Source organism: Curcuma longa, unplaced genomic scaffold (assembly GCF_044706935.1).
Source record: "Curcuma longa cultivar G26 ecotype Majalengka, Jawa Barat unplaced genomic scaffold, ITB_CL_G26_1.1 contig_143, whole genome shotgun sequence".
In the NCBI taxonomy this organism is placed as follows: Eukaryota; Viridiplantae; Streptophyta; class Magnoliopsida; order Zingiberales; family Zingiberaceae; genus Curcuma; species Curcuma longa.
Window position 1 is genome coordinate 122,079 of NW_027429724.1, and position 16,818 is coordinate 138,896.

Here is a 16,818-nt window from a genome sequence, read left to right on the forward strand (position 1 = left end):
CTCTGATAAATCAGTGCTTATCTCTACAGATGAATTTGCCAAGTTCTCTCAATATCAAGAATCACTTAAGTCTTCATCTTCCTCTATCACTGTTATTGCTGATTCAGGTAACCACAATGCATGCCTTGTTTCCTCATCCTCTAAGTGGGTCATGGATTTTGGTGCCACGAAGCATATGATAGCTAATTCTAGTCTCTTTTCTACTTTCACGCACAAATCCAACACTCCTATTGTTACCTTAGCTAATGGGTCTTTTCATGGGTCTGGCACTGTCAATCCTACTCCTTTGCTTTTTTTATCCTCTGTCTTACATTTACTGAATTTATCCTTTAATTTGCTCTCTGTTAGTCAATTAACTCACAATCTTAACTGTTGCATTTCATTCTTTCCCGATCATTATTTATTTCAGGATCTTTTGACGAAGAAGACTATTGGTAAAGGATATGAAAATGGAGGTCTCTACATTCTTGATTCACCTGCCCCAAGATCTCTCGTTTGTTCAGGTGTAAATTCTCCTTTTGAGGCTCATTGTAAGTAAGGACATCCATCCCTTCCATTGCTCAAGAAGCTTTGTCCACAATATAGTAGCGTGCCTTTATTAAATTGTGAGTCATGTCAATTTGCAAAGCATCACCGCCTTAGTTCAAGTTCAAGGATAAATAAACGTGTTATTATTCCTTTTGAGTTAGTTGATTCTGATATTTGGGGTCCTTGTCCTATTCTGTTTAAACCTGATTTTAGGTATTTTATCACTTTGGTGGATGATTATTCTCGTGTAACTTGGTTATATTTAATGAAATATTATTTTGAGTTATTTTCTCTATTTTGTGTTTTTTGTGCGGAAATTAAAACTCAATTCAATATGTTCATCCGTACTTTACGAAGTGATAATGCCAAGGAATATACGTCCAGTCTATTTCAATCTTATACGAGTCAGAATGGTATGCTTCATGAAACCTCTTGTATTGATACTTCATCCCAAAATGGTGTGGCTGAATGTAAGAATAGACATTTTCTTGAAATTGCACGAGCTCTTTTATTTCAAATGAATGTTCCCAAGTCTTTTTGGATAGATGCAGTTTCTACTGCATGTTTTCTTATTAACCATATGTCATCCTCTGTTCTTCATGGTGAGATTCTTTACAAAATTTTATTTCCTAATAAGTCGTTTCCTGTTAATCCTAGGATATTTGGTAGCACTTGTTTTGTTCAAGATGTTCGTCCATATGTCACTAAATTAGATCCCAAATCTTTGAAGTGTATTTTCCTTAATTATTGTCATCTTCAAAAAGGTTATAGGTTTTATTGTCCTAGTATTAATAAATATCTTATTTCAATTGATGTTACTTTCATAGAAGATACACCTTATTTCTCATCCTCACATATCCCGACTTCTCAAAGGAAAGATGATGATTTGTTGATATATTCTGTCACATCCTTCACATCTGTCTCAGAACCGGCTCTTGTAAAGCCTCCTATTATTCAAGTATACTCCAGGCGTCAACCTCTTGATTCATGTCCTATACCTACTACTTCGTCATCAAATCCAACTCCGAAAGATGATCTTCCTATTGCATTACGTAAAGGTAAACGCCAATGTACTTATCTTATCTCTTCGTTTGTTTCTAATAATGGCTTGTCGTCTTCTTCCTACTCTTTTATTGCTTCACATGACTCAGTTTCTGTTCCTAAAACTGTCCGTGAGGCCTTATCTCATCCCGGTTAGAGAGATGCAATGCTAGAGGAAATGAAAGCCTTGGATGATAATGATACTTGGGACTTGGTTGCTCTACCTCCAGGAAAATAAACTATTGGATGCAAATGGATATTCACTATTAAAGTCAATCCAGATGGGTCAGTTGCCAGACTAAAAGCTCGCCTTGTTGCTAAGGGTTATGCTCAAACTTATGGTGTAGATTATTCTGATACTTTTTCTCCTGCTGCAAAGTTTACATATGTTTGATTATTTATTTCTCTGACTGCTACTCATCATTAGCCTTTACATCAACTTGATATCAAAAATATTTTTCTTCATGGTGATCTTCAAGAGGTGTATATGGAGCAACCTCCTGGTTTTATTACTCAGGGGGAGATGAGGCGTTTGTCATCTTCGAAAATCTCTGTATGGTTTGAAACAAAGTCCTCGTGCTTGGTTGAAAATTTTAATCAGGTTGTTGAAAAGTTTGGTATGAAGAAAAGTAAATCTGATCATTCTGTATTCTACAAACAGTCAAGAGCTGGTGTTATTCTGTTAGTTGTGTATGTGGATGATATTGTTATCACTAGAAGTGATACTACGAGAATTTCATCTCTCAAATCTTTCATTCTCACTCAGTTTCATACAAAAGATTTAGAGGTGCTAAAGCATTTTTTAGGTGTTGAAGTTATGAGGAGTAAAAATGGTATATTTCTATCTCAGAGGAAATATGTTCTTGACTTATTAACTGAGACAGAAAAATTAGGGGCAAAACCTTGGAGTACTCCGATAACTCAGAACGTGGACCTTACAGTAGATGGAGAATTATTTAAACATCCAAAGAGATATCAAAGGTTAGTTGGCAAGTTGAATTATCTTACCTTGACTCGTCCAGATATTGCATATTCGGTTAGTGTTATTAGTCAGTATATGTCATCTCCAACAGTTCATTATTGGACAGCGTTAGAGCAAATTTTGTATTACTTGAAGGGCGCACTTGGACGAGGTATTGTATATAAAAATCATAAGCACACTCATATTGAATGTTTTTCAGATGCAGATTGGGCAGGTTCTAAAATGGATAGAAAGTCTACTTCAAGTTATTGTATTTTTGTTAGAGGAAATTTAGTATCATGGAAAAGTAAAAAGCAAAAAATTATATCACGATCTAGTGCAAAATCAGAATATAAAATTATGGCACAGTCTACGTGTGAAATAATGTGGATATATTAATTGTTGACTGAAGTAAGACTTAAAATTTCAGTACCAGCAAAACTATTTTGTGATAATCAAGCTACTATTCATATTGCATCAAATCCTGTGTTTCATGAGCGGACTAAGGACATTGAAATTGATTGTCATTTTGTTCATCAGAAAATTCAGCAAGACTTGATCACTACAGGATATGTAAAAATTGGAGAACAATTAGGAGACATCTTCACAAAAGCTTTAAATGGGATCCGAGTTGATTATCTTTGTAACAAGTTGGGCATGATTAATATCTATACTCCAACTTGAGAGGAAGTATTAGCTATAAATATATTTCCTAGAATATAGGACCCTAAATCAGTATATAAATAGGGTCTTGTATTTTGTAAAGAAGATAAGAAATCTTTTGTTATTTTAGTAACAATAATTAAGTATCGTTTGACAGTAAAAAGGATGATCATCGTGGAGCACAAAAGATGATATAGCTTTCATACCTTCAAGCCATTGTTTTCATCAGGATTAGTTGTGTAACTTATGTATAGTTGTACTCGTCCAACAAGTTCATGCTCCGGTTCATGATAGATAGGCCACCATCGAAGTTTATCACTCTGCATGAAACAAAATTCAAGGTTCAATATGAAAATCATGTTAAAACTGATAAAATGAACATGAACAGTGTCATGTACAGGATCATCTGCGATACAGGCCACTTGTACTACTACTCGACCACAAGATTTGCCTTTGGAATCATAGACATCAATGATCAAATCATCGCCTAAGCTATCAGGAAAGCTGTACATAAGCAGGAAAATAAATTAGGACATCTATGCAATCTTTTAGTGTAGTGGGAATAACTTTCATGCATGCGCTCATCAGTAATCTTTTAGTACAAAATACATCTTAATCAGAAAGGAGTACATACAAGACGTGTGTTTCACCGGATCCAGGCTGCATCCTAATATGATCATCTTCAGGTGAACTTTTTAGTTTTAACTGGCAAGAATATGTCTCTGAGGATACTAACACCGGATGAGTTGATATTATTTTTATTTCACCTGTTAACTTTTAATTTAAACTTAAAACACAAACCTTGAGTTGCTTCATATGATGAACTACTACTACGCAAAGTGCTAACTCCAATTTTAAGCAATCCAGACACTTGTTTGACATACTGAGCACTGGCATGCATGTAAGCCAAACTGTGCCTTGAGAAAGAACTATTTGCTGGTAGATTGGGCAACACACGAACTTTGCGAAGTGATTCCCATCCTGATGAGAGAGTTGATTGCAGATTCAACATACGGAACCGAAGTGACTCCAGATTTACCATTGGTTGTCTCAATGATGAAAAACTGCATCCAGAGGGCATATCTAACGCCATTCTGACCTTGCGAACTGCATAAAAAACATAGAATGAATATGTACAAACACCATAAAAAAATTTACACATGATAGAAAGGAATAAAAACTTAAAGTTGCATATGAAGCATAAAGAACAACACACACCTTGGACCTTCATCTTGCCTATGATCTTTTTAGGCTTTGGACCAGCACCTTCGCAAACAAGCTCCGATGATCTTTTTGCTAGAAGTTCCTCCTCCGATTGTAATAAAACTTGACGCACACTGTACAAATGTGTAAAAAGAAGCATAAACTACGTTTAGTGAAAACTGAATTTAATCAGCTGGATCATCTATCAATATAAAAAAAAGTTTTATTTAAATCTTTTTTCAACTTACAATTTAAAATTTGTGTTATCCAAATGAGTAATTTTCTATAACATATTGTTTTATGGTTCAGATAATAGCTAAAAATTAAGCATTCCTCCATGATTACAATGTCAATTCAAGTGATTTGTGTAGTTTTGATCATCATCATCATTGAACCGTGTTAGTCCCAAGATTTTGGAATTGGCTTCATGATCTTATAATCCAATGAACTCTATGTGAGGCAATATTCCAATGTTTAAAATTTCAATTTTGGAACCATTTAAGGTGTCAAACCGGAACTATATTATTTATGTATTGGCACATGAAAACACTGCAAAAATCAGCATGAGTGGGACTGCGTTTAGCTTGTTTTTGAGTGAACTTAGGCCATAATTTGGACCTCTTGATTTCAATTAAGGCCTAAATGGGTCCCTAACAAATGAAATCAGAAACATGGGGTGTGCGGGGTAAATTGTAGTTCAATATGCATTGAACTAGATCCAAATTAAGTTCCATCAAGTTATTAGAACAAATTACAGATAAGCTTAATACCAACTAATATAATACCCATTTGATTAAGGATTATTATGCTCCCCATGCCTGTTCTGTTGTGTGTGTTCATTCATTCTTGACTTTTGTCACTGAATCTCAAGAAAGCAATTGGACTCACCGCCTTGAAAACCTCAAGCAAAGTTTCCATGTGTCCCACCTCTTGCCATTTGTAAGAAGAAAAAAAAACTCATCTTAAGCCCATTCATCCTGCTCCACGTTTGTTGTGCCAAAATCCCTTTTTGCAATCATGGAGTTGATTTTCACATAATATGGTCAAAGAATGTATATATTTACCAGCAAGACCATGGTAGTCAGCTGAGCCATAGAATCTTACGATCCAAATTGTCTTAACTGATCCTAAGTAGGACATGAATTGACCTAGAAACTTACAAACCTACAATTTGATTCTATGTTTGCTTACCATTCCTCCATAGAATCTCAATCCCATAAACCATGACCGCATAGAATCTATACATATTCAACTAGAAATTTTATAGATTAAAATTTTAAAAAAATGCTACTTGCTACATAAATATAGAGCATGAATTCCATTGTATTTTCATATATTTACTATCAAAATAATTTTATCTATGCTTCATATTATTGGAATGCTACCATTTAAAATGTTCATAATGATACATTTAGTGAATATGATGAATTATAAATGTCAAATATAATTATAGAATATTTTAAATTAAAATGATGGATCTTATGATCCTACACTCTAAACCTATGATCATAAACTTTAAAATTTTCTTGTCCTAAGTAGGATCTCAATCTTCACATCATTATCTCATATTTCTTATCAGGAGATCGTAAACCCAAAATCATGCGAGTTTTCTGTCTATTTGATATTTGATTAGAAATGGCTACAATTTGGATTTGTCATCACAGAATCCATTTCTAGCTGTTTCTCCATGTATCTTTAACGATAAAGTTTCCTGTCCATTTGATATTTGATTAGACATGACCTCAATTTGAATTTGTCATTTGTCATCACAAGATGCATTTCTGGCTGTTTCTCCATGTTCTTTGTTAGAATGTTATTGTTTGGGGATGCAGGTTATTTGTTGGTTGTTCTTTGACAAAGTCAATCTAATTTAGCTTCACGCAAAAGGCAACCAACGATTTGTAAGTTATAATTCCCTTTAAAGATGGTTTTTATTTTAAAAATGTATATATATGATGTCCTAAACTATTTGAAGCACCATGACAATTCTTTTTTTCAGACTGGTACTCTATTTTCTGTAGATGACTGAGAGAACTACCAGAAGATAGAATTAACATTTTTGACACCAATAGTAAGTGCAAGATTCTTTTCTTCACTTTGGAGCACTCCTTTTCCCCTTGCGGATTCCCTCAGAAGCAATAGGTAAAAACCATTCCCTTCTCAAACACCCTGATTTCCATTTTCCCAATCCATATCCCCTCTAACCGGAACAAAAGGCTTCGACTAACCTTGCAACATCAACGTCAACCAACCTTCAGCAAATGGAATTGCCCATTTACCGTGCTACAATTCAACACTAACCATCCCTCCGAATATTCTCCTCATGCAAGGGGGGAGCATTTCAGGCTTCACCAACTCTCCAAAAGAATTATGGATCGCCAATTTGGGGAAAGTGATGCCAAATTTTGGTTTTTCTCACTTCATAGGAAGCATTTGAATTTTTTTTTCTAAGTAAACTTTTTCCCTCAACAGGAGATACGTGAAAGAGAATATTTTCAGTGGTTTTCCAAGATTTTATTCCCAGTTACTGCATTTCTTTCCACCTTATTTCCTCTGCCCCTAGAAAACAGAGCCTAAGTTTTTCCCATTATCTGACAAATGCATGGAAGCAATTACATCTTGCATCTTCCTACTTTAGACTTTTCCCCCCAAATGTCATCATATACAGTTCAGCCAATCAATTTTTAGCGTTCAAAGAGTTGCATCCTGCAATTTTATGAATGCTGAAGAGTCCTATGAGAGGAATTTGCTTAAGATTTTCAGATGTCATTTTCATGAGTTCAGAGGAAAAAATACGTCTGTTTCATGAGTTTCTCTACTATGTCAAATGCCAAATTTTATAATTTTCCATGTCTTAAGTTTTTTTATAAACACTTTAAACAGTAAATAAATTGAACCAACCCGCAAAATAGAATTTGGCCATTGAGTTGAAGTCAATTTGAAATTGGGTTCAGGATGAGAGGATTCGAACTAAGGTCGATTTAGAATTCTTTTGGCCAATTTATGGCTGAACCAACAATAAATTAGGAAATTTTTTAGGAGTTAGAGATTACTTGCTCTCACATCTCCCTCGCCCACATGGCTCTCATTCTCACTCACACTTCTGTCGTTCCTCTTCTTCCCATTCACAACATTTTCCCAACCTGACATGCACTCTTCTTCCCTCCCGTTGCCATCTCCTTCTCCTCCTTTTATTCTTTTTCTTCTTTCAGCATCAGCATCTCCTCTATCCTCTGCTGGCAACTTTCTTTTTCCTTCTTTTGTTTTACTGTGAGATGCCAACACACCAACGATTTTGCTCATCTCCTTTGTGCATTGCCACTGATGCATCTCTGCCATGCACATGTGCTGGCAATAACTGTCGGCAACCCTCCACTCCCAATCCCCTTTCTCCCTTTGTCTCTCTAATTTTTCTCTTTCTTGGTGCTCATCATCTAGAATGGTGAGTAACTATATAGTCGAAATTGGGAAGATTTATTATTTCGAACTAACTACGACATGTTGTTTAGGGTTTGATTGACTTAGGTTTTTCATTGCCTACCTTGTTTCATGGATTGAGGAAAAAGGTAAATATTTTATTTATTATATTTCTAATTTAGGTTAGGTATCTACTTTAGGATGGAAACATAAATTATTATTTGATACGGGTTAGGAGTCTCGTTTAGAAATTGAGATTAAATCATGGCAACAAGATCAAGATTTGATCCATCGACTTGGAATTTTAGATAATTTTTAGATTTAATGTCATTATTATTATTAGAGATTTATCTTGTGTTTTTTGAGTTATTTTCATATCATATTTGTATATACATATTCGAGTGAAGCACAGACACTCAGAGCTTTTTGTTGCAAATACAAGTGTGTAAATCTATCCTTTGAGTTCTACACACATTTTATTGTGAATGAATAAATAGAAAAAATGTGTATATGTGCTTTTATAATTGTTTTTGAAGAAAAGATTAAAACAACACTTAAAAATAGTGAAATAAGTTTTTAAAATAAAATAAAATAGGGGGTTAAATAATTGATATTCGTTCATGTTCATTAGGGTTTCCTATTGTAATCGACATCAAAATAATTGCTCTAAATTACTTTTCAATTGATACCTATCATTAGATACCTTTCATGATATTTGTTGACTTAGATGTTGATATCTATATCTTTATGTCGTTTACCTCATACCTAGAGATCATATGCTAATATATAGTAAATTTGCATAACTTATAATAAAAAGTGAATTTATTTTAACTGTTTAGACTAACCGATTCAGCCCCACTTAATGGGATAAAGGCTTGGTTGTTGTTATTGGTTGTTGCTTAGACTAACCGATAAGATGTAAACCTAGAATAAAACATTTGTGGTATGTTGGCGATCTGGATCTCCGTTCTGCGATCCGGATTCTATCCGCCCCGAAGAGCATAGAACCCCACAGAACAAAAAAACTTTGATCCCGCCTTTGGATCAATTGACAAAGTCTATGAGGAAGACAATATCAATTGATCCTTTCAGGATCGCCGATTCCTAATTATTATCTACGGTTTACTAAATTGTTCTAGTAAATTAAAACTGCGGAAATAAAATTAATTTACCAGAACCTTTGTCGACCTCGCTGCCTTCCGCTGTATTCCTGTCTTCTTCCTGGACGTTGGGTGGACAACGATCCTCCAGGAACAAAGGAACTGCAAACCTTCTGGATGATGAACAGGATCTCCTTCTCTTCTTCTCGCAGCAACTTTCCTTGTCTCTTCCCTTTTGCTAGGACCGGCCACCACCTTGAGAGGAGAGGTTCGGCCACCTCTAGGGAAGAAGGAGAGGGGCGGTGGAAGAGGGAAAACAAAAGAGGAGGAAGAAGGAGGAGGTGGGGCGGCGGCTAGGGCATGAGGAAGCTAGGGCGCCGGCCGGCTCTTCTCTTCTCCTTGTTCTTGTTGTTTTTTGTGCCGCCCACCTCTAAGCCCCCTTTTATAGTTTTGTGCCCAAGACCAAGCACCCCTTTCTTAGCCATTAAGAAATAATTTAAATTAGAATTAATTCCATGAATTATTTCCAATTATAAAAATTTCTTAAATCTAGGCCTCTAGATTAGCTTGCTTGGTTTCTAGCCGTTAGATCTTTATGGAAATAACAAAAATAATTATTTCCATCTTTATCTAATTATGGCCGGCCATTAAAGGAATTATTTCCATGAATTAATTAAAAGAATTATTTCCATAATTAAAAGAATATAACTTAAGCCGAAGAGATCTCATCCATCGGATGCAACTTAATCTCATCTAACGGCTACGTTATAATCTCTTTTAATTTAACTTGATCTCTTCGATCCAATGGCCATGATTAATCTCTTGGGCGTGTGGTTCACATGAACCATCTCTGGTTCACCTCGTGAACCGGTTCTTCCTTCCAAAGAGAATTAAAACCGAACCGGATAGATCTCGTCCATCGGAGACGACTTAATCACATCCAACGGTTCTAATCTATTCTCTTTTATTCCTCTTTATTTATTTCGATCCAATGGATGCAACTTGATCTAATCCCACGGATACAAGTTGATCTCATCCATTAACTCATCCTACGGTTGAGAACCAATCTCATCCAACGGTCGAGATTCAATCTCATCCGACGGCTGAGAACTAATCTCATCCGATTGATTGCATCCTTTTGAAGATGACTTTAGGCTACAGCGGGGACCTCGAGGAGGTATTAGATCTGGCCTTCTGATGGATTTCGGATCCCGTATTCAGCCCCGAATACACACCTACATCCATCAATAACGATCCATTCCACTAGAGGATCATTATTGCACTACCAATCTAATCCCCAAATTACATTTTGGGTTCCTTCTTATTATATTATGCATTGCTCCCCGTGTTTAAGATATCGTATGTCCGTCAATTATCTGAGTTCACTGACAACTCAATAATCGACATCTAGGACCTTGAATAGTACCACTCAACCTTCATTGTCAGTCGGACCAAGTCCACTTGCAAGATTTTGACTTGACAATCCTTATGAGCTATCCAAGGGGACATCATCAACCCTACTGGGACACGGATTCCTTCTGTAATTAATGGCACACCGTATAGATAGCAACATCACCCAACTTACCGGGAATAATTGATCTGACGCAAAGATCTCACCCTTTGGTAAATCAAAGCAATAATTACTACCTATAGGTGCCCATTTATTACATCGGGATTAAGAGTGCATAATTCCTAATAACAGAGGTCTTGTTCAATTTGTGAGTCAGAGTAAATTGAACAACCTCAATGGTCCTACTCAATGCACACAAAGTGCACTAGTGTAATTCTACAGTCAAGACAGACAGTAACCGAATTACACTACAACCGTTCCCGATGGGTTGTCCAACACCATCTTGGTTGTGAGCCTTAGTTTATAATTCACAGGGGACTGATAATCATGGTCTTCTGTGTCTCACAGACACCAAGTTATCTACAGTGTGAACTAAGAGGACTTTATTGCAAATTTACCTATTGCAATCATTTGACCAAATCATGATTTCTTATTTCTTAAATGTTTATTACAAAAGACCTAGTCTTTTCAGTATATTGATTCCTTTTGGTTTTTATTTTGTTGTATCTTTTTAAATATGATGTTTTTGCACTGTGTACAATTTCATTGTATTTCTAGAAAAAATATAAATATATAAAGTTTGCTTAACTTCTTGATTATCTAAAGTTAATAATTGATTACATGGCTCTTGGTTCCTTTTAATCACACTATCACCAAGTGGGGTACCTTCCTCATATGTAAAAAATTATACCCCGGGGCATGACAAGCTAAATGAATTAATTTAGTCCCTATCAAAAAGCAATGATTCTGATGATAATTATTAAAAGGAAGTCATACAATGGATGGCATGAGTTATTATTAAGTAGAATGCTCTTTTAAGTATGATGGTGAGCATAGTTGGTTCCCTTTTATCTAGAGTTAGTAATTAATTACATGGCTCTTGGTTCTCTTTTATCACATTGCCACCAAGTGGGGTACATTCCGACTAAATGGAAATTAGACCCCGGAGTGTGACAAGCTAAGTGAATTCATTTAGTCCCTATTAAACGATAACTATTAAAAGTAGGTCATATAATAAGCAGAACATTGCTTTAAGTATGATGGTGAACCTAGTTGCCCTTCTATCTCATTTTGTTGTTAATATTGGCTTGCCCCCTGAAATGCAAATTACTTCTAACACACAAATGACCATTTGTCTAATCCTAAGCTAGTATCTTCTGTAAATACCAATCTGTTGTACTACAGCCTTACCCTTATAACAAATTGCACTAAAAATATAATCAATGATAAAAAAAAATATGGTTTTTAAAAGAATCAAATAAGGTACAAGCCAATATACTTCACAATCAATCAAGATGCACATGGTGAAAAATAGTTCAACCCAATAAAATATTCAGAACGGAGTGCCAAAACAAGATTACTTAAAGCAGAATCTGAAATATCCCATTATCATTCAAAATTAATGAAGCTCGCTGAACTTCATTTCAGAACCTTTTACATAATCAGAACAGAATATCTTCAGATAACTAAAAATTGTAGAAGACTCACCTAAATGCTTCTCGTAGAAGAGCACATTCATTGTCCAAGAAAATGGGAGCTTCCATGCAACCTCTAGCCCATGAGTGAAGGCATAGCCGAACACAAGCATCATAAGCAATTACAGAAAACCAGGGACCTTGAGCACTAGCATCAGTTTCATGAAGGTCAAACAATCATCCAAGAATTCAGTTTTGATGTATTATCAATTTAAACAAATTGCCAGTTGCAAAAATATCATTAAATATGAAACACCAAAAAAATCAATAGTGATTGTATTGAAACAGCTATTACCTTGCATGAAAAGTTGGAAGACGAGCTGGCAACAAACTAGAGGATCTAGCAGCTTCAGTATTTGGACAGTTCCTTTGTGATAAGCTGGTTGTTAGAATACATAACATAGGTAGCAAATTAGATCTGCTTTATTATGTAAAAACATTTCAACTAACCTGGTGGTTGTCTCAGACTGATTGATTCTTGCATTGGCAGGTAACATTGACTCTCTCATTAAAATTGAGCCATTTAATTTAGCAGGAGATCTCACACCAGTAATTTGCTCTGAAGCATCATCAGTCATATCCTTGTCATATCCATGAATAGGAGGAGCACTTGGATGGTCAGAAAGACCAGCCTGCATGCATATTCATTAACAAACAAATCAATAGATATCACACCTGTTGTGAATGGTGTGTGAATAGATTATGAAAGGAAAAAAAAATGACCTCATCTGCATAGAACTTTGAACCTATATTGTCATACACTAGAATGAGAACCATCAATCAGTACCACCAGTATTTTAAAGAACTTAGTATGAATCATTCATATTATTGGAATTGACCAGGCGGAGCACTTGGATGGTCAGAGACCAGCCTGCATGCACATACATTGATAAACAAATCAATAGAAGTCACAGCTGTAGTGTGAGTGGTGCATGCAATAGATGACAAACGGGGAAAATGCCTTCTTCATGCATAGGACTTTTGATCCTAAATTGTCATATCACACCAGAATGAGGACCATCAATCAGTACCACCATTATTTTTGGAATTGGAGCATATTCCAGAAACAAGAAATTTTCATTCCGCAATAGTAATGATATCTCAACAACTCTTAAACTCCAATTCCTGTTTTTGGAGAGAGATGATTGGAAACTTTAAGCAACACTATGTTTCTTAGAATTCAAACAGATAATGAACTGGTAAGGTTACTGGTTTGATGGTTCAATTGGACGAACCAATTCACAGACCATATTATATATACTTTTATTAGTACCAACCATTGAATAAAAAGATGAATTAGTAAAAAAAATTGCTATTAGTGGATTCAAAGTGAAGACCTACTTTTTCATAAGAGATTGTTTCAAACACTAAATCAACACATTAGTACCATATATTTTGGTTTTCAATAGCACTTTAAAATTACACAATTCTGTTCCAGGTTTCTTTTAAAATCACAAGTTCTAAAATTAAGAGGTTGAAGATCCAGTTCACAAACACTCATGTTACCTGATGTTTTCCCAAGAAAAATTTATTTGTTTAAGCGTATTAAATAAATAGATGGCTATTTATAAAAGTTATCAAGCCATTAGCAGATTTCTAAAAAGAAAAAATTAAATTCCCAAGACTTAAGATTCTAATCAAAGAATCTCATAGTTCAGGAGCAATTAGATATATCTCAAATAGACAGTCAAATGAAATATATATATATTAACGTATTGAGCAGCATGTTCAAAGATGACTAATAAATCTTATAACCATCAAGTTGAATCAATTAGTGCTGGGATGTCCAAGCTTAGCTGGAGAGCAAATAAAAATCTACTTAATATAACTAAAAATGATTTAAAATATTTGAATATTAGTAGTGAGATATTGTTGCATAGAGATCAATGAAGGATAGCCAACCCAAATAGTTGAGATTGGCAATCTAACATGGCTTGACGATATTAATGTAGATGCTATGTTTTAAATAATCATATGATATTGAATTGGACGAATGAACGGATAGCAAGCTAAAGGCAATTTGCTAATCCCACTGTAGCAATGCAGATATGGGAGAAAAGAGGTCAGAGAAGTCATTAAGACCCATTACAACATGCCAATCGATTAATAGGACAACAAAACACTGGGATCTGTTGAAATAGTTCAATTAACATTCATGTTAAATTTTTAAGCTTTGTTTCCTATATTGAATAAACTAATAAAATAGTTAGGAAAAGAAAGAGGATGGATCTCATTGGAAAAAGGATTGAGAAATATTACCCAAGAAATGATTTCCTTGGAAGGAAGGAGAGAAATAGAGTTTTCCTTTGACAATTTCCTCTAAAGAATGGAAAGAGGATTGATTTAAAAATAAATCAAAAATAGACCTAAAAAAACAAATTTTTAGAACCAGATTTGAGCTACATACCATGCAAATGGTGTGCCCAAAGAAAACAAAAGCAAAATTGAGAAAAGCTGAAAAAAGATTTCCTATTCCTTTTCTCCCTCTACTGGCTCTATTTCCTTTAAAGAGAACGAGCATAAAGTGAAACCGAGATCATCTTTATGTCATCTTATTTCCTTTTGATGCAACACCCACACCCAAGCTACATAGCATTGAAAAAGGATGGATAAAAACTCATTGGAAAAAGATTTGAGAAATATTTCCCAAAAAATGATTTCCTTGGAGAGAAGGGGAGTCTTGATGCAACGGTAAAGTTGCTGCCATTTGACTTGGTGGTCACGGGTTTGAGTCGCAGAAATAGTCTCTTGTAATGTAGAGTAAAGCTGCATACAATATACCATTCTCCAGGACTCCGCACTGGCTTCGTGCACCGGACTACCCTTTATATATTAGAAAACACTATTTTATATATAACATGAAACAACATCTCAACTACAAATAATGTTTAAATGGAAATGAATTGCCAAAGCTTTTGTTAGAGCAAATTGATTCACATCCACATATATGGATTGTGAGAGTTGGTAGTGATTGCTATTAAGTGAGAGATGAAATTAGGTACAAAAGTTCAAATTTTATCAAGCTAATTTAGTTTTACTTGAACATAAGAACTTCTAATACAATAACTGATTTGTCAACTTGTACTGAAGATTTTGACAACCATTTTGCTTATTTATTCGATGTTTCTTTAGCTTGGATTTTCTTGCCAATGTAATAAAATCATAGGCATAATGTAAATAACCTGCTACAGTTCATAAGACCAAGTATTTTAATGTACCATAGCATCTCCATAATGGCAAATGAGATAATTGGTTATATTAAGCCTTTGTTAACAGATCAGAGAAGTTGAATGAGGACAACATCAGTGATTCTAATATCATAACTAAAAGACATAAAAGCACTAAGATAGAGTCTAAAACCTTTTCTGTAGGATCCACCACCAATGGAACATGTTTTGAATAGCCCTTTGAATGATAAACAGTCCGTGGGGACGGATCAAGCTTATCAGAAGACACACTGACCCCCTCAATGGAGGGAGCATTGTGAGTGTAGTTGAATTTTGAATGCCTACCAACTTTCCCAGCATTAGCATTTTCAATTGCAATTGGTCTCTGGGGCACATTGCATGAATAGCTCTCAGAAACATAGCCACTTCTCAAAGGAACAGTAGCACCAGCATTGTGCCTTTCTACCTGACTGGAAAACTCTGAGCTCCGACCAGAGTCTGAAAGTCCGTCTTCCTCATCCTCCTCTTTCATGTACTCTGACTGAATCGGCTTCCTTGTCTGCTGTGGCTGCTTCCTAGTGGTGTCTACTGACGAGCTGATGTCTGAGTACCCATCACTAGAGTAGTAATTCTGTGAAGAACCAAGACCTGTATACCGGTTGCTAAAGGCAGATGGACGGAATGTTCCGTTGGGGACTCTCCTGCCAGAGACTTCATCCACTGGAGACGAATCAACAGAATGGCGCATCCCATAGATCTCTGCTTCAGTATCGGAGGTTTCATCCATATCAGAACCCGACTGACTATCTACCCTAGTCGGGATAGCGTGAGACATAGGAATGCTGCCGGGCGGAAGGTGACCACTCCGGAATTTCTCCGGTGGGGGTATCCCAAGCCCTCTTCCACTGTCTCGGAAGTTGCCGAAGTGATCCATCCGGGGATGCACGCTTGTCGCCGAAGGATGGCCCTACAAGAAGCATCAGAACGAGCAAAAAAAATTCCATCAAAGATGAGAAAATCACAGGGAAAGAAAGACCGTAGTCAATCCTGACCTCACGAACCCATCGGAGAGCGTGCGGGTCGAGCCCTTCGGTGAACATGGCCACCACGGCCTCCGATCACTGAACAGGACGCTCTCCTCACCTGCACCAAAAAAAGATCTGCAGAAACAAGATGAACTCGTTACAACTCAGAAAAAGTAAAGAACGAAATAAGCAAATCGGTCGGTACCGTGGACGCCAAGAAATTTTCGAACGTCTATCCCTAAAAATCATATATTTCGAATTAAAGCAGGACTTTTTACCAAGAACAAACTGCTACCGGAGAAAGTTCGAGATCGCAGAGTGCGTGAACACGAAACTCTCCCAATGCGGCGAGAAAGTAGAAAGCAAAGGCCGATGGCCGAAGGCGAGGATTTCGAACGCGGAGCGACGAGAAATAGGGCAGGCGGAAGGAAGAAGACGAAGAAGAGGAATAGAGAGCGCAGTGTCTCTTCTACGATTTATCTGACATTTTCAATTTTGTTGCCATTCCTTTTTTTTTCCTTTTTACTAATTTGGGTTTTAAAAAGAAAAATTTACCCACCGCCTCAGGCTCCTCGAGTTTTTACCACCCTCAGTGGGGCCCCTAATTACCATAAGTGAGTGCGTGATTAGGGAGGCAGACTAACGGGTAACGGCTGTGTTTTTGAACC

The 16,818-nt window shown here is 36.1% G+C and overlaps 1 protein-coding gene across 3 annotated transcripts in view; it reads right to left on the reverse strand.

Annotated features, from left to right (window-relative positions):
* LOC141816107 (uncharacterized) overlaps window positions 1–16,565 on the reverse strand; it is a 45,172-nt gene extending 28,607 nt beyond the window's left edge. The window contains exons 1-11 of one of the 3 annotated variants that reach the window (XM_074703942.1): window positions 16,429–16,565; window positions 16,178–16,285; window positions 15,319–16,092; window positions 12,409–12,590; window positions 12,254–12,325; window positions 11,972–12,106; window positions 4,412–4,530; window positions 3,995–4,300; window positions 3,828–3,915; window positions 3,592–3,697; window positions 3,400–3,513 (exon numbers count right to left, since the gene is read on the reverse strand). In XM_074703942.1, coding sequence (XP_074560043.1) covers window positions 3,400–3,513; window positions 3,592–3,697; window positions 3,828–3,915; window positions 3,995–4,300; window positions 4,412–4,530; window positions 11,972–12,106; window positions 12,254–12,325; window positions 12,409–12,590; window positions 15,319–16,092; window positions 16,178–16,225 — 1,944 coding nt within the window. In that variant the 5' untranslated portion in view covers window positions 16,226–16,285; window positions 16,429–16,565. Of the gene's footprint in view, window positions 1–3,399; window positions 3,698–3,827; window positions 3,916–3,994; window positions 4,301–4,411; window positions 4,531–11,971; window positions 12,107–12,253; window positions 12,326–12,408; window positions 12,591–15,318; window positions 16,093–16,177; window positions 16,286–16,428 lie in introns of all 3 variants that reach the window. The other 2 variants (XM_074703941.1, XM_074703940.1) reach the window with 2 other exon arrangements.
* Window positions 16,566–16,818: the final 253 nt, after the last annotated feature.